Source organism: Pseudopipra pipra, chromosome 19, assembly GCF_036250125.1.
Source record: "Pseudopipra pipra isolate bDixPip1 chromosome 19, bDixPip1.hap1, whole genome shotgun sequence".
Taxonomy (NCBI): Eukaryota; Metazoa; Chordata; class Aves; order Passeriformes; family Pipridae; genus Pseudopipra; species Pseudopipra pipra.
Genome location: NC_087567.1, coordinates 6,968,580 through 6,989,492, shown reverse-complemented (window position 1 = coordinate 6,989,492; position 20,913 = coordinate 6,968,580). Strand labels below are relative to the sequence as shown.

At 38.3% G+C, this 20,913-nt stretch overlaps 1 protein-coding gene across 8 annotated transcripts in view; it reads left to right on the top strand.

Annotated features, from left to right (window-relative positions):
• SPAG9 (sperm associated antigen 9) overlaps positions 1 to 20,913 on the top strand; it is a 58,811-nt gene that overhangs the window by 33,589 nt on the left and 4,309 nt on the right. For 4 of the 8 annotated variants that reach the window (XM_064675988.1, XM_064675990.1, XM_064675994.1 and 1 more), the window contains 22 exons: positions 1,197 to 1,407; positions 1,895 to 1,994; positions 3,092 to 3,213; positions 5,796 to 5,810; positions 6,270 to 6,327; positions 6,872 to 7,024; positions 7,109 to 7,160; positions 7,558 to 7,688; positions 8,586 to 8,642; positions 9,512 to 9,685; positions 10,320 to 10,449; positions 10,689 to 10,781; positions 11,062 to 11,229; positions 11,886 to 12,057; positions 12,887 to 13,114; positions 13,862 to 14,057; positions 14,478 to 14,600; positions 15,141 to 15,221; positions 15,685 to 15,752; positions 16,946 to 17,094; positions 18,222 to 18,393; positions 19,356 to 19,469. In XM_064675988.1, the coding sequence (XP_064532058.1) occupies positions 1,197 to 1,407; positions 1,895 to 1,994; positions 3,092 to 3,213; positions 5,796 to 5,810; positions 6,270 to 6,327; positions 6,872 to 7,024; positions 7,109 to 7,160; positions 7,558 to 7,688; positions 8,586 to 8,642; positions 9,512 to 9,685; positions 10,320 to 10,449; positions 10,689 to 10,781; positions 11,062 to 11,229; positions 11,886 to 12,057; positions 12,887 to 13,114; positions 13,862 to 14,057; positions 14,478 to 14,600; positions 15,141 to 15,221; positions 15,685 to 15,752; positions 16,946 to 17,094; positions 18,222 to 18,393; positions 19,356 to 19,469 (2,767 nt within the window). The remainder of the gene's footprint in view (positions 1 to 1,196; positions 1,408 to 1,894; positions 1,995 to 3,091; positions 3,214 to 5,795; positions 5,811 to 6,269; positions 6,328 to 6,871; positions 7,025 to 7,108; positions 7,161 to 7,557; positions 7,689 to 8,585; positions 8,643 to 9,511; positions 9,686 to 10,319; positions 10,450 to 10,688; positions 10,782 to 11,061; positions 11,230 to 11,885; positions 12,058 to 12,886; positions 13,115 to 13,861; positions 14,058 to 14,477; positions 14,601 to 15,140; positions 15,222 to 15,684; positions 15,753 to 16,945; positions 17,095 to 18,221; positions 18,394 to 19,355; positions 19,470 to 20,913) is intronic. The other 4 variants (XM_064675991.1, XM_064675989.1, XM_064675995.1 and 1 more) reach the window with 1 other exon arrangement.

Below are 20,913 nucleotides of genomic sequence, written 5' to 3'. Positions count from 1 at the left end.
CACACTCCAGCCTCAGGTTTCATCTTTATTTTCCCCAGCAAGACTCCTCTAACATTGTGTGCTAGAAAATATTGACCTAAACAGACCAATTTGTTTTCCTGTCTGCAGTGAGCTGTTGTTCACTGTCATGTGCTGTTTAAGTCATCCTTAAGACATCTGGATGCTGGTGTGGGTCTAGCCATGAATGAGGGGTCAAATTTGAATGAAGGAGATGAGAGAAGGTCCAGAAAAGGTCTGTTGGTATATTCAGGTAGTGGCCTCTTATTGTGTCAAACAGGGTCTAGCTTGTCCTCCCACCCAGTGCCTGTTGTAGCTCTGAGTAATCTGGAGTCCAGCAGCTGGATTAATTCCTTAATTAATGCCACACTTGGGGCCTTGATACAGTGTCACTGTAAAGTAAATTGTTGCCAGGAATCAGCTTCTAAGAAGGAGCTATTTACTGGTGTTCCATAGTGGATCTGAAATAGAACTGGACAGGTAGTCACTGCAGTTCCATGTCTCATTCCCAGTGTCATTCAGGGATTGCAGTTCAGACTGGAAAGCACATTAAACAGTGTCAGTGAAGTGCTTGCAAATATCCCTGGAAGTGTTCCAGGCCAGGTTGGGCAGGGCTTGGACCAACCTGGTCTAGTGGAAGGTGTCCCTGCCCATGGCAGGGGGTTGGAACTGGATGGTCTTTAAGGTCCCTGTGATTATGATTCTGTGAAATATTTTACTTTTATATCAGTTAAATCAATGTTCTGCATCAATGCTTTGATCTCTGCTTTTTAAGAAGATGTTTCAAGATACCATGTGCATTTTGAACAAGTAGTTTTATGATGGCTTTGGGAAGATTCAGCAGTTCACTGTGCAGCTGTAGAAGGATTATTAATGTGGGAATGTTCCTTGTTGTCTGGAAGACTTAACTAAAAGCACCCTGAGATTGTGACTATAATTATCAACTGAGATCAAACATTACTATGAAAAATAAAGGCATTTTTTATGCAGTTATAGCTGCCTTAAGAGAAGTGAAACAGCCGTAGTCTAAAGATGACTGTACTGTCTTAAAGTATTCTTTCTGTTCCTGTTTCTTTGCATTTGCATAGCCTTCAGTAAAATACAGGAATTTTGGGTTCTGTTCTTTGGTTTATATGCCCAACTCTTCTAGTAACACTTAAATTTGTGTTCATTTTTTAATGGTAACTGTACAATTTTAGGATGAGCTCTCTGATGTCAGCCAGACAGGCTCCAAATGTACTACTCCAGCATCCACAGCTGCTTCAGATGTGCCTGTGCTGCCTGCTGAAACTCCTCAGAAGGAAAATGTTGAAGGGCTTGCAAAGGACACAGAGATGTCGAATGAGAAGGTGGACATAAGCAAGAATATTGAAGTACAGGCAGCTCAAGAGACAAAAAATGTGTCCACTGGTGAGCTGCTTTAAATTTTTAGTGTATGGTTACTGTGGGGTTATTAAATATCTTGTTGTGCCATAAAGGAGAAACGTTGGGGTTTTTTACTCAGTATTTTGAGGAGTACAGAATATTGATAAGAGAGAAGTCTGTTGTTTGTTGGTGCCTTTAGTCCCTTTTTCTTCAGAATTGAAATTATTTATGTCATTTCCTTGAAATGGAACTTAGCTAGACACAAAAAGGTATGAGATGATAGACATCTTGGTTCCAGTTGCAGAAATAGTGGGAAATAACTACTGTTGGATGACTTAAGTTAAATTCAAGAGAGACTTGGAAATTCCAGTGTCTGCCATAGAATATAAAAATCTGTAGGTTTTCTCATTTAATTACCTCAGTAAGTTTTTGATTAGAAATCTAATGAGTTGGTGATTGATTAATAACAACTACATGTGGTTAATGTCCTGGTGATGTTGTTTATGGAGCTGTACCACTTGCTTTGCCTCAGGGGGAAATGAAAATGAAGAAAAATCAGAAGTTCAGGCAATCATTGAGTCAACTCCAGAGTTGGATATGGATAAAGATCTCAGTGGATATAAGGGTTCCAGGTAAGTTGTGTGTTGTGATTTGAGTAAGAAGACAAATTTTAGAGTGTATTACGTTTCAGAAATTTTACCAGACTAAGATCCTGCATTATGTAATGAATCTCCTACTTCTGTGACCTTATTTCCCCAAATTCCTCAGGAGGTTTTAAATGCAACAGAAGTTCTTTGTTCTATTGTTAAACCTGATGAATGTTCAGGGTATTTCATGCTATAACAGACTTAAGAGTACTTAAATATTCTTATTTCCAAGCAAAGGGTCTGTTCCGAAAGGCCTTTTCTTCCTAGATGAAGATTTCAAAGTACTAGCAGTTTCTAAACTAAACCCTTGTGTCTTTACCTGTATCTTTAAAATCTGGATTTATGACTGGCTTTGCAAATATTACAGCATTTATTTATCAGATTCTGGTGGTGGAATCCCAGTTTTGACAGAACTTTTGTCTGGGTCTGCTCCCTTTCAGACTTTTGCTTGTGAAGGGTAACATTTCTTTCCAAAGCTCTATAGCCCCATAAAAATAAACAAGTGGTGTTTTAGTAGCCAGGGGTGCCTGATCTTTTAGGTAAGCCCTAAACAATTCAGAGTGTAGTCACAAATCCTTCAAATACATTTTGTGTCTCTGTGTTTCATTCTTGTGACGAGATGGAAAAAATTACCTTGTACAGGGAATGTTAATGGTGTAAGAGCTTTGTGTGAAAGGAGCCACTTCTCTGGCCAGAGGAATATTTTGATCTCTGACTACTGGGTTCTCTTGCATTCTTGTTATATTAAATGACTTCCAGTTTGGCTGAGCTGTCTGTTCTTTAGTAATTTGGGCTGACTAAGTCCTGATGGAGCTGAATTTCTACAGGCCAGAACTTGATATGCTTTAATTTATTAAAATCCTGACCAACTCGATACCATGTCAAGTTTTGGACCTTGATGCCAACGTAGTATTTGAAAATAGAATCTAGGACTTGTAAGGCAACTGAAAGCTGTTGACAATTTTACTGGGTTTTGGTGGGGGTAACAAATGAACTATTGGTAAAGATGCAGAGAAAAACTTTCTTCATGGTGGGAATGTTTTCTTTCTGCTTTTTCATGCCTTGTTTAATTCCCTGAGCAGCACTCCTACCAAAGGCATCGAGAACAAAGCGTTTGACCGTAACACAGAGTCACTCTTTGAAGAGCTGTCATCTGCTGGTTCTGGCCTAATTGGAGATGTGGATGAAGGTGCAGATTTGCTGGGTAAGGAAGGTTATTTAAAGATGCTGTGTACAGGAATTTTCCTTGTTAGTGGAGTGCTTAATTGTTCTTGCTGGATTTATTGTTAGGCTTCATTTGCATTAAAATCGTTTGAGTAGCATCCTAAGGTAGTCATTGGAATTCAAACAGGAGAAAGTGTTTGTTCTTTCTTTCAATATAACTTTAATCTTTTGGGGTGTTTCTTACACTATTTCCTATTTCATTTCTCCCTACATATTCTCTGACACCAGGATTTTATCTGAAGGAAGGATTTTTGCCTTGAACTAGTTTTAGGTAGTTTAATTCAGATTGTGCCTGACTTTATCACCTCTTTAGGGATTTTAACTTCAAAGAGAATTGCAGCAAAATGCAATGGTGGTAATTTGAGAACCAAACCATTAATTGAAAGGGGAGGGGAAACCCACATTTCTCTTCCCTGTCCAAGCAGCTTTCTGTTACTTCTGTGCTGACTGAACAAAGTGTGAGTTTGGGGAACATGAGTTGATCAAGAGCAAAAAGGTCATGAGAAGAATGATCTTTTTATAAACAACATAACAAGATGTTTATGGGCATATCATTGTTCAGGCCTCATTTTGAAATAATGCAGGCTGGTACTATGGAATGTATAAAATGCAGATGCTGCTCTTGGGTGTTTTAGAAATGGGTTGTGTAGAGACAATCAGCAGCTTGTTTGCTTCTGTCCTCTGACCCAGCAAAAATACAGATTGTTAGCACTGGTTAGAACTCCTGTGTGCAATCTGGATTTCTGGTTGTTCAGTGTTTCACCAGAAACGTGTTTTACATCAGGCAGGTGACATTTCTGCAAAGTGTTACTCACTGGGAGTAATGGGCCCATCTCCAGTCTGAGATGGTTTTTCTTTGTTGTCACTCTGCTGAGCAGTGAGGATCTCCACATCCTTACTGGAAAATACTTCATCCAAAACTCCTGTCACTCCATTGTCACAGGGACAACTAATCACACATTCTGCATGCAAAAATACAGGTACTGGAGAAGTAATAACATAGAGCAACTTCCATACCTTAGATGATGTGATAAATTGATTAAACCAATCAAATTGCTGTCAGACTGTCCTGATCACAGTGCTTTGTTTTCTGTGGGCCAAAAATAACCTTATGCTATAACTTATCAAAGGTTTGTCACTGACTTTATTACCATTTTCTGTAAAACTGCTGCTGGAAGCACCAGCGTGTGCAGACTAAGCACAGGATGATACCAGAGTTTGTTATGCAGAATGTGCTGGTCTCAAATTTTTACTGTAGAACTGTCATTTCACTTTGAGGACAATCATAGTCCAAACAGTAGCTGAAAATCCACATCTGCATCCAGGATAGTTGGTGTTTTTCAAGCATTTAGATCTGTTCTGAGTGAGCATTAAACTTCAGTTTGGAGTTCTGTCAAAGTAGTTAATTGGGATTCTCTAATCTGTTTTCTCTTGGGCTGCATACCCAGGGGAATATTCTGGTGTGTATGCTTCTTTTTTAAAAAAATCTTTGAAATCTGTTGCTTCTCCAGTCAGGCATTCTTGGCTGCTGCTCTCATAAAATACATTTCTCTGCATTTTTTTTCCTGCTTGGTAACTTTTTTTTTTTTTGCCTTTGCACTCTGGCTTTCTAATTTTTGTTCTTGCATTATAAAGGATCCTGAAACCTGTTGGAAATGATCCTAGCTACTTTTATCTGTGAATACTGAAAATGTTTAAAAAGCAATAGCTTCTTGAACAAAAGCTCATGATGACTGTAGTGTAGTGGATTTCTCCAGACATTCATGGAGTTAACAATAGCTGATCTAAGTTGCTTCACTATTAAATGTCACTTACATTTAATCCAAAAGCCAGAGAGGGAAATTTCAAGAGGCAACTTTGACTTGCATGTCTATCTATAGATACCTTTTTTCTTTGTTATCCAAATATCTTTTAAGTCTTCTGTTACCAAAGTTTCTTAGAAGATTGTGTTCGTAAAGTATTTTAAAAGGCCTCCACCATTAAGATACCTTTCTCATTCATTATGTTAGTCTTGAATTAACATAATTTCTGCTGTTATCACTGTGATAATTATTTTGCTGTGCGAGATGCAAAATAATTATTCTCTCCTGGAAGTTTCTTTCTAAAATCCTGCAAATTATACTAGGTGTGCCAAAAATAGGGTAAGAAATTGATTTTCAGAAGTTTAAGTAACCTCAAAGTGGCTGCATAAAAAGATAGGTTCACTTTTTTCCATAGTAGTAGGTTAATTGGAAATATTTCCTGAATGGATTAGCATTTCTTCCAAGTACTGTGCTTCTAAATTATTTCACAGAAAATGAGAGACATTATTACTGATTTTTATAAGAGGTCTAACCAATAGAAATGGTTGTGACAGACTTAATTTCTTCAACATCTGTCCTTCTTACAAATCCTGCTTCTAATCACATCACATTCCACTTCAGACTTTTGGTGGTGGCTTTGTTTTAATTCGCTCTTACTTCATAAGTCTGAATTTTTTATTGCTCTTCGCTCATACTACACCTTACATGAAATGTTTCTTGTTCTTGTTTTTGCTCTACATGGAATGCATGGGCATTAAAGACCATAATTTCTTTGGTAAGGTATCATTTGCTCTGGGGAAATCTGCAGGGCTTTCACAATCTGAGCTTTATTCAGCATGTCTTGTGTCTATAACTGATATACTTTTGTATCTAACGTGGTATAAAAGACAATTGAACATTTTAAACTTAATGTTTTGTGGACTAATACTTCTGCAGTATATGCTATGTTTGGTTTTTGACTTAGTACTGTAACATCCTCCAAATATATAGGGTAGGTGGAGGCAGCACTGGTCACTAACCAGGGATGCCTTTAATTGAAGTCAAACTGGGAGTAGGTGGAGGGGAAAGCTAATTATAGAAGGTAGGTTGGACCTGGAACTTCAGATAGCTCACAGTTCTCCTTACAAGTTTGTCATACTTAAAATTGAGTTGGCTTTAGACAATGGCAAAACATAAGTTTCATAAAAACATCCATTTTATTTGCTAATTTCATGTGTTTGTTTCCTTTGGAAAGGAATGGGACGGGAGGTTGAAAACCTTATTTTGGAAAATACTCAGCTGTTGGAGACAAAGTAAGTGAGACTGTTTATGTAAATATACTGCCTTTGTTACTTCATTATATCTTCAATATCTTCATACACAGTCGAAATTATACAGATGTGCTTTCAGTTCTAAGAGTAGTGCTGGTATGAGTATTTTGAATTTGTAGGTGTATTTGGCTAAGTATATAGCTGAGTTGGTATTCTTCTAGAAATTAAGGACCTAAGAAGCAAAAGCTTCTTTTATCCTTGTAAGGCTACAAGAAATGCAGTGCTCTGTCCTAATGAGGTCAGCTCCCTGTCAGAACAGCTGTAAGTGCAGAAGCAAATCCATTGGAGCACTGTGGAGGAGTTTATTCCAGGCAAACTGATTTATCAATACCTTTTTCTAATACAGGGGTGTGAATGTGTTTGAACATTTATGACCTGGGGGGCAGGGTTTGATCTCTTAGAAAGCTGTACCTTTTTGCAGCAGTTTTTATGAAATGTGTAGGTCTTTGGGAATAAAATCAGGCTTGAAGCTGAACTATGAGACCACGATCATCCTTGTAATGGTGTATTTTCCATGTTTGTGCAGAAATGCACTGAATGTAGTGAAGAATGATTTGATAGCAAAGGTGGATGAATTGACCTGTGAGAAGGATGTACTACAAGGTGAACTGGAGGCTGTAAAACAAGCAAAACAAAAGCTTGAAGAGAAGAACAAGGAACTGGAAGAAGAGCTGAGAAAGTAAGTTTAATTCCTTGGTTGTGAAAAAGAAAGAAAAACCCCAACTGTGATATTTAATGCAGCTGTTTTTTATTTTGTATTTAGAGCTCGTGCAGAAGCAGAGGAAGCAAGACAGAAAGCTAAAGAGGATGATGATGTAGGTGTATGTGTGTGTGTATTTTTGTGTGTGTGATTCACAGTGGGACATTAAAAGTCCACGTGTTTAGTGAGTGCTGCCAAGCTTTACTGCTTAATAAGTGTCAGTAAAGTTTCTCCATGAATAGAAAAGACAGAAGATCTAAAGAGCACAAGTAAACTTGAACTGACAGTGATTAGTTTTCCTGCTTTCCTCTCTGCCCATTACTGTGTCACATTCAGATTATATCGGATACAAAGGATGGGAGGAGAGGAAGATAAAATTGAGTTAGTTTTACAAAGGCCCCAAATGGTTTGGAATCTGGAATTGTGGCCTGAACTGACTCCTGTGGGAAGGCAGAGGGTGACTCTGCAAGGCCCTGCTTTGTTCCTCCATGTCTGCTTTGCTGTGTGCCCAGAGCGATGTCCCCACGGCGCAGCGGAAGCGTTTCACCCGGGTGGAGATGGCCCGGGTCCTGATGGAGAGGAACCAGTACAAGGAGAGGCTGATGGAGCTCCAGGAAGCTGTGCGATGGACTGAGATGATCAGGTGAAAGGCTCTTTTAAAATCTTTGGCAGAGCTCCTTGGATTTTACAACGCCCTCATTTTTAGCTGCAGGGTGATCTGGTCAGTAGGTTAATTGCCTTCTGCTTGTCTCCCTCATGCCCATGAATAACTTTGTTTTTTTAAATTATGGGCATATAACTTGTCAAAATGGGTTCTTGGTGAGACCTCAGTGAAAACTTGTTACTTCATATGATGCAAAATAAGCATCCCTTGAAGAAATGTGTGTATTTTGGAACAGTTACAAAAGCTGATAATTGTAGATACCCCTGCCATACCAGAGTCAGTGGTGCTGCCTGCTGGCCACGTACAGCAATGGCACTTGATTGTTCCCATTGTCCTCATATCTGTGAGCCTTTGGAAAAATGCATATTCCCAACAGCTATGGCTTGTTTTTCTATAGCTATTGTCTGCTGTAAAAACCCTCTCCTATCTCTGTTAACGCATCTGTGACTTCAGGAACACTCACTTTATCACTTACTTACTGATATGTTGAAGACTTAGAGGCTTTAAAACAAAAAGCAATGGTTAAAATATTAAAAAATGGGAGGCAGAAGAATTTAAATGGTTTGCTGCTTTCTTTTAGCTGTTTTCATTGCAAAGTGTTACACAGGTTTGTCTCTTCTGTCTGAAAAGCACTCCCCAAACACAACTGGTGTTTGGGATGCAAAGAAATGTGGATGGAGTATATTATGTAGTTTCAGTTGATCTCATGGGAATTTCAGTTCTGGTCAGAATAGAAGTGACAATGTGAAGAAACAGGCTTTTTGTTACTTTTGATATCTTATCCTTTTTTAAGAAAATTAGAGTTACACCCTATTCTGTTCCTTTCCCTTTTTTAATTGGTGCTTACTCAGTAAACTTGGAATTTATTTCTTGTAGAGCATCGAGAGAAAATCCAGCCATGCAAGAGAAGAAGAGATCGAGCATTTGGCAGTTGTAAGTATTGAAACACAACTCACTGGCAAAAATAGATAAAAGACTCTAACCAATTAGCTGGCACATTTGTGTATGTTAGCTAATTATGCTTTAAGATGTCTTAATTGTTCTCCTCTTGTTACCCAGCATGCCAGCTCGGTAAGACTGGTCTAGAAGACAGAATGTATCGTAAGCTGCATCACATGGTTGTGCACTTTGTGAAGTTAAATGCCAAAGTGCTTGATTTTTAATTTCGTTTTTCTAGTTGAATATGCATCAGGACTCTTGTCCTGAACATTTTTCTGGATTCTTTTTTATGATGAATAGTAGAAACCTGAATAGCATGTGTGGATTGCATTTATTTCAGCTTCCTTTTCCTCTGTGAAGTACAGCTTAGTGATTGTTACGTTGTCCTTGCTAACTTCAAGCTCTTTAAATCTAAACCATTGGTTTTCACAACAAGATATTTGTCGAATAATCCTTTTGATGTTGTGGTTTGCTGATAACTATTCTATCTTTTTGCCTAGAAAATGGTGGGGTTTTTAAAGTGCTCTCTGCATGAACTAATGTGCTTTATAAACCTGCCTTCCAGGTGTGATGTTCACATCCTAATATTTGTTGGTTCCCTGTAGATGTTAATTCAAGATGAAGCTCCCGTTAAATTTGATGAACAAATGGGATAATAATTCTTTAGGAATTTTTCTGACTGACATGAATTTTTGTGCTTTGAGGGTGTTGCTGAGCGTGTGGTGGCTGCTGCTATGTTGGGCTCCAGTTTCTTAGTTTAACTGTCTTGAGCAGGCTGGCATATGCACTGTTTTGCCTGCATAGTCAAATCTGGATATATCTGACAAATCTTGACTCTTTTTTTTTTTTTTTCTTTCTTCTAGTTTTAGCAGGCTCTTCAGTTCCTCCAGCAATACAGCAAAGAAACCAGAACCTCCTGTCAATGTTAAATACAATGCTCCAACCTCGCACATTACTCCGTCAGTCAAGAAAAGAAGCAGCACCTTATCTCAATTACCCAGTGACAAATCTAAAGCCTTTGAATTCCTCAGTGAAGAGTAAGACATTTTAGTTTTATAATACTAGATATGCTCTATCAAGTGTTTACTCTTTTAATCCTCTGAGATTTAACATGCTGCTAAGTGTGATGTTCTCCTGAAGTGAGTGCTGATACATAAGAACTCAAGACAGTGCAGGCTGAAAGGTGCAGCAGTGGGTGAGTACTCTGGATACCTGACAGTAATATTCTGCTTGGGAAATGTCACTGTCTTTCATAAAAGTGCATTTAGGCACAGAAGGCAGCACTAAGTACACTTCTATATGCAAGTTTTGTAGCTAAGCAATAACTGTACAGGTACTTCAGTGGAAAATAACATGAGTCAGGCTAACAAGCATCTGCAATTATTTTTTTTTTCTCCTGTGCTTCTCTTTGACAATATATTCTTTTGATGTACAACTTTTAAAGCTTCTAGTAGAGGTACATAACCCAAGTTAATTTTCTGTAAGGATCCTGGCAACAGACTTTCTGGTTGTGCCTGTCTTTTACCGGTCCCTTAGAAACAGCCCACAGGAGACCTGGGGATGTCTCTGGTAACCCAGTGCTTCCACAGAGCTCTTGATTATTGAGTTTAACAGCAACTCCTGTTGCACAAAGAGTTCTAAAGAGGTTTTTCAATAATGTTTCTTCTCCAGAACTGAAGCCAGTTTAGCCTCACGCAGGGAGCAGAAGAGGGAGCAGTATCGCCAGGTGAAAGCACACGTGCAGAAAGAGGATGGCAGGGTGCAAGCATTTGGCTGGAGTCTACCTCAGAAGTACAAACAGGTATCATGTTTTCATGTGTAAGGGTGACAACTTCATGTTTTGGGACATTTGAATGGAATATGATTTCACAGCTTGTGTTTGAGTCATTCTGGCAATTTTTTTGTTGAACTTTTGCAGTAAAGAATCTTTCTAGGAAAACAACAATGCAAAACTCTTAATCTTGTTTAGTGAAGTCTGAGCAACTGATTCCAAAGACTGTAAAAAGCTTTTCCATTCTGTTTGTTTTTTTTTTAACCTAGGTGGCAAATGGTGGCCAGGGTGAAAATAAGATGAAAAACTTGCCTGTACCTGTTTACCTGAGACCTTTAGATGAGAAGGATACCTCTATGAAGGTAGGATATTTCCAGTGGTGATAGAGAGACTTGGACAACCTATAGCTTGAACATTTTTAACTTAGACTCAATTATGTTCTTTTTGAAATTAAGTAGTTTCTTTTTAAAGCATAGTGAAGAAGAATTCAAGCTTCAGTAGAAATGTACTTTAATTCTAATGAATTCCTTAAAATGGACTGCAGTTATACAAAATGTTGATATTACTTAGCATGTTTAACAATGGTTATGTCTCTTTTTTTTTAGTCTAGAATTCAAGTGAAATATTTATCTTTCTTCCCAGCTGTGGTGTGCTGTAGGGGTGAACCTGTCAGGAGGGAAAACACGGGACGGCGGGTCTGTGGTTGGTGCCAGTGTGTTCTACAATGATGTGACTGGTGTGGATGCAGAAGGCAACAAGCAGCAAACAGGATCTCAGAGTAGCTTAGATAAACTAGACCAGGAGCTCAAGGTAAGGTCCCTGTAAAGACATTTAATAAATTTATATAGTTAAACATCTTTATCAGTAGAATAATAAAGTATTTTGTAATCAGGCTTAATTGGTAACAAATAGATTTTTCTTGGTAATCATCAACCCAAGATAGTTGGGTTATTGAATCCAACTACAAAAATACTGTGCCAGCTTGTTGGCAAATCTGAGGAGTAAATAAATTTTACATCAAAATGATGCATTGCTTATGCCACTGCTACCTCCTTTAAAAAACATTTATGACAAAACTGTTCATGTTCTGACTGCCATGAATGGAATTCATATTAAGGGTATAAAAACAAAGACTTTAATCTTTGGGACATCACATTAATCTGTGGCTACACTTAGTATGGCAGCTGGCATGTCAGCAGTGTTCGTATTTCTAACTAGAATTGTGCAGTATAATTATTTTCTATATGTTTTATGCAAATATGAAATATGAGGGAGGTCTGTATTTTAAATTCATAGAGAACAAGTAGCTCCATGTAATTTTACAATGGCACCGAAGATATTTAACTTACCATATATTTATGTATACTTCTGTAGTTGAAAATGCAAGAACATGAAAGATCAAAGGTAGTAGTTTTATTGTCCCCCTTCTTGTTGTTCATTTCTGTTCTGCCTTTATTCTCCTTCAGGATCAGCAGAAGGAACTGAAACATCAGGAAGAATTATCCAGTCTAGTTTGGATCTGTACTAGCACACATTCTGCTACAAAAGTTATCATAATTGATGCAAATCAACCAGGAAATATTCTGGACAGTTTCATTGTTTGCAATTCTCATGTGCTTTGTATTGCCAGTGTGCCAGGTAAAGACCTGGGATGTTTAGTTCCTCCTTTTTTATTTCCTATTCAGATTTTTCTTGTGCTGAGTGAGAACCCAAAGGTTTGTGAATTGGTGTGATAAAAATGCTACAGCAACAGAGCAATAGGAGGTATTTAGTTATACCAAAAACTATTGCATTTCTACTTTACTGTTCCACTCTTTAGTTGGCTCTTGGCCTAAACTAACTCAAAGGTAGAGAGATGTCAGCAGCCAAGAGTAACTATTTTATTTGATGTGTTATAAATTGTGCAATAGTGCCAGTGCTTCATGGAACTGTGAACATCACAAAAAGAACAATGTAGTTTGCTTTTTTGATCTCTTCAGCCTCTTGAAGATAAGTAGCAAGTCTTGGAGCTTCCTGCAGAGGGAATCCTTGTTGCATTGAGAATATTATGTCTTAAAAGTATGAAGGGGTTGTACAAGAGAAAAAACAGCTTTTCTTCCAGAACAAAGGATGTACTGCAGCTAAATTCTTTGTAAAGATGTAGGCAGGTATCCCTGCATATGTGTATTCTTATGAAATCTAATTTTAATAGAAAATGTTATTAAAATTGAAATAAGCTGTTTGGAAAACTGCAGATTGAATTATGTTGTATGACAATTCAAGTGTGCAGCATATGTAGGTATTGCCTTTGTTTTATGAGCTTTGTGACAATATCTTTTATATTTGTTGATCATGCTAAAATAAGCTTGTAGATAAGTATCTGCACATTTGATCTCAGGTGCTGGAGAGTTCATTCAGTTTGAAGTTCAGATAGATAAGTGACTCAGCTTTATCCCTGTGAAAAACACATGGGTTTAATCTCTTCCAGGGGCAAGGGAAACAGACTATCCTGCAGGAGAGGAAGGGTCTCAGGAAGCAGATCCCAGTCAAGTGGACAAGTCCTCTCTGTGTGGCAGCATGACCAGCAACAGCTCTGCTGAGACCGACAGCCTGCTGGGGGGCATCACCGTGGTGGGCTGCACTGCAGAGGGGCTCACGGGGGCACCTGCAGCTCAGGATGCCAACGGGGGCTCCCCAGTGGCAGAGAAACAGTCAGGTATGAAAACATCACAACCCTGTCAGGGATGGCCAAACACCTTCGGGTGTAACTGAAAATTAATGGTGAAACTGCGTAATGTCTGTAAGCTGGGGCAGCATAAAACAAATATTCTGTGGCCTATGAGTCTGCCATTCTTGCAGTGTGTAATTGTTGCTGAAAACTCCGTGGAGGTGATACTAACACTTGCTTTCTTGCAAATGTTTTTGAGAGAACTCTCTTGTGCATGGTTTAAAGAGAGCTTTTAATTTATTCAGTACTTGAAGTGCAGATCTTGCCAACAAATGACTGGAGAGAAGGTGAATAAATGCCTTGAATTTTGTCAAGTCTTAGTAGAGATTTAAGTGAAGCTGCTTATTTTGTAGACATTCTTGCTGTTTTCTGTCCTATGCCCTTCAGAGCTGTATGGTGATGTGACTGGCAATGGGTATGGGGTGGTTGGATTTGTTCACTGCTGTTCTAGTTAATCACTTAAAGGACAATCTGTGCCATCAGTCGCTGGGTTGATACATTAAGTATTTAAGTATTTAAATTTAAGTATTTCAAGTGCATTTGACATTTGTTTATACAGTACAACCTGGGAAAGTTTGGGCATTTCTGATGTGATTTTCTTGTTAGATGAAATATGAGATCTGGATTGTGACTGTCTGGTCACTTCAGTTTTAAGTATGAAGTTCTGGCTGTTTTAAATAATTCAGAATTCTGTCACAGTTGTTAAAAGTTTTTCAAATTTTTTTGTTTACATAGATATTGCAAATGAAAATAATTTAGTAGATGAGAACATTCCAACAGCAGAGGAGGCAACAGAAGCAACAGAAGTCAATGCAGGGACAGGAGAAGACACAGCTGATATTGCACAAACTGGAGTCTACACAGAGCATGTCTTTACAGATCCTTTGGGAGTACAGCATACAACAGAGGCATCTCCAGTGTACCAGCCTAAGTACATAGTCTCAATCCTCATACCTCTTAAAATGTATTTAAGATGAAAAATATAGTGTTTGTGGGAACATAGCATGGAGATAAAATGACTACTTTTTTTTTCTTGTTAAGTATGTTGAGGTTTGTGTAAATAGTCTTGGTACAAGACATGCTATGCCTTGTGACTCTTCTGCTGTTCCTCAGAGATCAACAATTTTGACAGGCTTGAATGGAACCTAATTTTCCTTGTATAAGAAAATGTCCACTTGAAGAAATTCATTGTTATTGTCACTTCATCTGTATCGTATTTTCATGCACAGTTACACCTTAAGTACTTCAAAAGCCAGTGTAGGAATTAGCAGCAATGAAGTAAATGCCTAGGTTATAGCCTGAGTGATCTGTGCACTTCATTAAATGTATCTTAACTGGGTTTTTTTTCTAGTACTGAGTCAGAGTTATATAAAGATGTTGCAGTTTTGCCAAATGAGCAAGATCTAGTGAGAGAAGAAGCACAGAAAATGAGTAGCCTTTTACCGACCATGTGGCTTGGAGCACAGAATGGATGGTAAGGAAGTGATAATCTTGTTAAACTTATTTGTAATAATTGCTTTAAACTTGCTTCTTGTGCCTACAGGCCTGATAACTGTCTGGAGTCAAGATTAAGGGCAGGAAGATCTCAAGGGAGCCAAAACCTCGTACGCTTTGCTGCATTTAGGCATTATAGAATTCAAAGAAAGTATTGTAGGGGGTTAGCAAGCTCTTTTTGATGGATAACACTTTCATCTGCAGAAAAATTTTGTGGGTTTTTTGTAGTCAAAGAAATAGTTATGGTCTTATAATTCCATAACTTTCAGTATTTTATCATGCTAGAAAAATATATCGTACTTTTTACTACAAATGGATCTGCAAAGAGGTTTGTAATGCTTTAGGCCTTTGAAAAACCCATTCTGCTGCTCATGCAGTTCTTCCTTTCAGTCTGTACATAGTTTCCAGTGGAAGATGAAAACTTATTTTCCCTTTGATTGTGGATTTCAGTTGTAGGGGTTTTGCTTGTGGTTGTTATTGTCTGGTAGTGCTTTTAATCCCTCCTGATTTGTCTTTGCAGCCTGTATGTTCATTCGTCAGTGGCCCAGTGGAGGAAATGTGTTCATGCCATTAAACTTAAAGATTCTATTCTCAGTATTGTGTAAGTCCTGAAAGAATGTCATGTAAATCATAATGAATTTCTGTTAAAATACTTTCAAAGTAGTTTTTTATTTCCTCCTCAGATATTGGGAATGTCAGTTGCCATAACTGCCTGCATGCTCTTTGAGGGATAGTGGAAAACATTCGGGGAGTAAGGAAAACGAAAGGAACCTTGTATCTCTTGGAAATATGTAGCCCAAATGATGAGCTGTAGCTGTTTACTCAAAACAGTTACAGGTTCTATCCATGATGTTTTCTTCAGGCATTGTAGCTAGCTATATTTCAAGATTTTTGAACTGGATTTTGACACCTTGCTACATCCCTTTTCTTTAGCTATATTGTAGAAATCAAAACAGTAGGGCTAACATGGCTGTAAAAATATGCTGTTTATACCTTACTTTAAACTTGCCCTCTGAGCAGTGCAGTCTAACAGTTCCTATTGTTGTGCCTCCTTTTTTCCCCAGACATGTAAAAGGAATAGTGTTGGTTGCACTGGCTGATGGAACACTGGCAATCTTTCACCGAGGAGTTGGTAAGCATTCTGTTAGATCTGGAAACCAGTGAAGCTGTAACAGTACTCAGGAAAGAAATGTGCCATTTCTGAGTAGTGTTTCGATAATGTATTCCCCAGTGGGAATGTTTTTTACAGGTTGCCTTGAGAAATCTTTAGTTATTTCAGTTGCAGATTCAAGTACCATTTTTGCACTGTCCTGGTGCATTAATGGAATTTTTGCTCGCTCTGAATTGGGGAATGGGATATATTTGAGCTAAATAGTGAAAAGCCACTTGAAAGTCCACTTTGATTATAATTTCTCTTGCTTTTTCGTTATGCTCAATAGTTGTGTCTTCTGTTTAATTAGTGTTAATTGTCTCTGACCAAGTCCTTCAAGGAGACTTTTTTTAAGCATCCCTTCAGAATTTCTGCCCAAACCACTTCTGAACCAGCTCCAGAAATAGGACCTGGAGGGGAAAGTCTCACTATGAGCAGCTGGAACTTATCTGTTGGCTTGTTTCCACAGCCTCCCTATTCATTTGCTCCTTTCCTTGTGATATTTAAATCCCTATGCTTGGCATTTAAAAGAAATAAAGAGGTTGTACAACACTAATGCAAATACTGGGAAAGATGCATCTGGGATGAAGTTATATTTTTAGTGTTTTTGTTTTATTGTTTTTTTTCAAGAATTCACTGTAGTAGTTTACAATCCTTAAGGATCTTTAATGAATGTCAGTGATGATCTGGGGCTTAGCTCTGTCTACAGAAGAATTTTACTTGGTGTTGAATGAGCAAATTTAGTATGCTTTTAGAAGATTTCAGGGGCCTTTTTTTACGATCTTGCAGCATATTTAACATAAAATCTTGCTGCACTGACCGACATCTCCATGTTCAGCCAAGGCAGCGAGTGCCTCAGGCTGTGTGTTGTCATGTCCACTGGTGCCTGGCCAAGCAGCACATTTAGCACTGGGTAACTTGCTGTTTTAAAACATGTTTTGCTGTGTTTTGAACGTGAATCATTGTACCACCTTATTAAAAAAAATAGCATTCAGGATACTGGTAGTTCCTATAACTAGTTGCTGTTTAATGAGGAGCCAAGCCATGAATTTGTATTGACTTATCCAGATTATTACAGTGCTTTTAAAAAATTAGGCCGTGTACTTTTAAGTTGTTCTTGAACTCATAGGAACCAATGTTTAGTTTTGCTTTTTCTTTTCCTTCTGTTCTCCAAGATGGTCAGTGGGATTTGACAAACTATCACCTCTTAGACCTGGGCCGGCCGCACCACTCGATACGGTGCATGACAGTGGTACATGACAAAGTCTGGTGTGGCTACAGGAACAAAATCTATGTTGTTCAACCAAAGGCCATGAAAATAGAGGTAAGCTAAAATGGTGATGAGAATAATTAAATAGTGTTTTAATGCTGCAGCTCAAACTGCAGAGTAAGTCCAGAGAACACCTGTTTTGTTCATCAGTACAGAAAGAAGCAACCAAACAAATTTGTTTTGGGAAATCTTGTTACGTTTTCTTAAGATGTTTTCACTGTTTTGGAAGACTTTTAGATGAGGCAGTTCTCAGTTATTGAAACTAATTTTTGAGTGGTTTAGTTCTTCACCTCTAGCTGGCCAGGAACTGGAAGTGTCCTTGTGCAGAGCTTGTGAGACAAGCTCCCAACATACTCTGTGTGTGCCTCACTTTATTCTCCACCTACCTGTAAAATTCTCTATAATCTGTCTTTGAATACTTTAGGGGTTTGTGACTTAATCTTGAATGTGCTCTCCCTCCAGTTAGAGAGTAGTTTGTTTATGTAGGGTGTGTAATGTTCTGCAGTGTCTTATCTGTACCTGACATCTCGAGTGCAGAAGGTGGCTGGGGTTTCTGCAAGCCTTTAGCAATATTAATGCTTCAGCTTCTGCTAATTGGCCTGAGACATGATGCAGATCTTTTGAGGTTGACTGCTCAACAATTCTGAAAATAATAACCACCCAATTAATAAGCTGTTTTTGTGAAGGCTGTGTATATATGGAAAAAAATGAAATGAAGTTCATGCAACAGTGACATTGATTGTTTTGCTGGTGGATAGTGTGTATTTTGCACGGGTGGTTTTGTATGTACAAGTAAGTCATGACAGAAGTAGGAAGAGAAGCACTTTTTGGTCCCATGTATCTTGTGCTGTGACAGCAGGACCTCAGACCAAAAAGGCTTCAGGTTAAAGGGAGGCAGAAGCCAGAGCAGGCTGAGATGTGATGTGTAAATGAAGACATAGTAGGAAACTACAGCTTTAAGATCAAACCCAAGGAAAGGAAACAGCAATTTTACTATTACTTTACCAGCACCATATGGTAGTTGTAACTAAGCTAAATATGTATCTTGTGATCTTGCAGATCAGAGGGTTGTGGTTGACTTAAGAAAATTGCCGGTACAGGCGGTCTGAGAGTAACAGAGAAATCTTTCTTACTCTTTCCCATGTTTCATCTTTTGAATTTTAAACTCCAATGTTTCATAGAAGTCATTTGATGCCCACCCAAGGAGGGAGAGCCAAGTGAGGCAGCTGGCCTGGGTGGGTGATGGGGTCTGGGTGTCCATTCGCCTGGACTCCACCCTGCGCCTCTACCACGCGCACACGTATCAGCACCTGCAGGACGTGGACATTGAGCCCTATGTAAGCAAAATGCTAGGTAAGTTCCTGAGAAAAACTGCTGTGTTCTGACACCTCTTGCTGTCTGGAGCAGGCAATTCTCACTGGGTTGGGTGGAAGGCCAGGCAAATCAGTTTGTGAAAACTTGAGTCTGGAAGTAGAAGCCTAAGTCAGTCTGTAAAGCATGATGAGAATGATGGGTCGTCTGTTCCAGTCTGTTGATCTTACCTGATGTCTGAAGTGCCCTTAAAACTCAGAGCTAATGAGAGAAATAGTGGTTGGATTGTGCAGGCACCAAGAGAGAAACAAAAAAAATTCTCTTTTTTATTGTACCAATGCCTTTTTTTTTTTTTTTAACTGAAAATAGGAAGAATCCACTACTTGCCTGGAAAAAATACCTCTTTTTTTTTTTTTTTTTTCAAGAAAAGGCAAAACAGCAGACTTTTGTTGCTATTGAGCCTAATAAGCTGTCTGATTTTTTTGTTTGTTTGTTTTTGTTAATATCTATGTAAGAGCAGTTTACCCACCTACATAACACAACAAATACAGGTAAATGGGTTCTGGGAAATCCTTCACAAGTCACTGCTGTGCCACTGCACTTAACTGGTCAGCCTTGTGCTTGCCTCATCCTGCTAATGGATCAGAATTAATTTTAATGGATGAGAAACCATTATCTTTCATCTGGAAACTCACTTTTTTTGTGTGTTTGTTTTTTTGGTAAGGCCCAAAAGATTTTACTGTGCAGCATCATGGAGCTGTTGTACCTCTTTTGCTTTCTCATAGTTAATGTTACTCTTGCAGTAGAGGTTCACAACTTAATTAGTGTTGTAGGCTTTTACGTTATCTTTACAACTTAAATGTGCTCCTCTACTTGGTTTGTGTTTGAAATGGGAGGGAATTTACTTGTCTGCGTGGTTTGGGAGTTGTAGTTAAGATTCTCTATTGTAGAACTAAAATTATTCTTGCTCATAATTTTTGATGAAAAGCATCTTTTGTTTTTAGGTACTGGTAAACTGGGATTCTCATTTGTGAGAATCACAGCTCTTATGGTGTCTTGTAATCGTTTATGGGTAGGAACAGGAAATGGTGTCATCATCTCCATTCCATTAACAGAAAGTAAGTAAAATATAAATCAATAGCTCTGTGCAATATGCTGTAGACACAAAAAAGAGTATTAAAACACCATTCAGATGCTTGCTAATGGATAGAAAGCTTCACTGCCAGGTCTGAATCTTGCAGGTTTGTAACAGATTCGGGCCTGTGTGATGTTTAGCACCTAAATCTGTGCATGTGGTTTCAATTACTATGAGCAAAAAAAGCACTTTTCCAGAATCTCCTGTACTTCAATTTGATCAGAGTTGCTGTGGCTTGAATCAAGGGGACACTTTGAAGCCTTCGAGGTGTTCTGAGCATTAGCAGCATTTATAGAAGTTTATTGCTTATAAGAGACATTTTTAGTTTTCTAATTAATGTTATTTTTGATTGCCATGTGATCACAAAATAGATTTTTGTTTCATTTGAGCAAGTTGCTGTTGTTGCTTATACAGTTTGTTTGGCTTTAGTTCTTAAGAATTCATCACAAAAATGGTAAAAAGGATTGTAACAGGAGTAGCATGACTGCTTTAAAGGACATGTTCAGAGTTACAGGAGGTGTAAACACATTCTTCAAACAGGTCACTAACTTCTAGGTCAAATTCCAGTCATGTAAATCCAGGTATCTGCATAACAACAGACCCCAAACTCTTGTCATAAGCTGAAACTACTTGGGGGTGGGAGAGGAAGCATTCAGACATGGGCAGTTGAACCTCAGGAGAAAGGGGCATTCCAGCTCAAGGGCAAAACAAATCCTAAATAGGAAAAGCTTGGGAAGAATCTCTGTGTAAATAAATTGATTGCATTTAAGCAACAAAAAAAAATCCCTCAACACTTGTGCTGAGGCAATTGTTAAAAGAGGTGAACAAAAGTTTCAAAAAATAAAATACAGAAGTTTGATAGTCCTAATTGTGCTATGGTTACATAGAAAATAAGTATAGGATGACAGGTGAAATTTTAGGGTAATTTAATAGTGAAAACTCTTCATGTTGTATCTGCTTTGTTGAACAGCACACACATGCATTGTTTCTCATACTGTTCCATTGCATTGTCCATCCATTCAGTAAATGTCTTTTTTTGCATTGCATGAATGTACTAAGGAAGGACAGACTTCCTGTCATGACTTTGAAATAGTTTAAATCATGCTTTCAAAAATTATAGCTCTTAATTTGCGTGAAGCTTATTTTAATGTTACCGGAGGAGTTTGTTTTAAAACAGGAGTGAACATGAAGAAATCCCTATTAAAGCTATTCAGTTTCATCTCTGTTTTGTTAATTGTTGGTGGATCAGAACAGCCATTTGGGGGTAGCCTGATGGTGGGGTTGAGAACCCTTGTTAGGAATATTGATGGTTTTCAGAAACAGCAGTGGCATCTCTCAGTTCCCTGGGTCTCAGTAGCTGGGCAGCTTCCACATCAGCAGATGATGTTTCAAAAGGGCACACGAAAACATGAGTCGTTCTATATTAT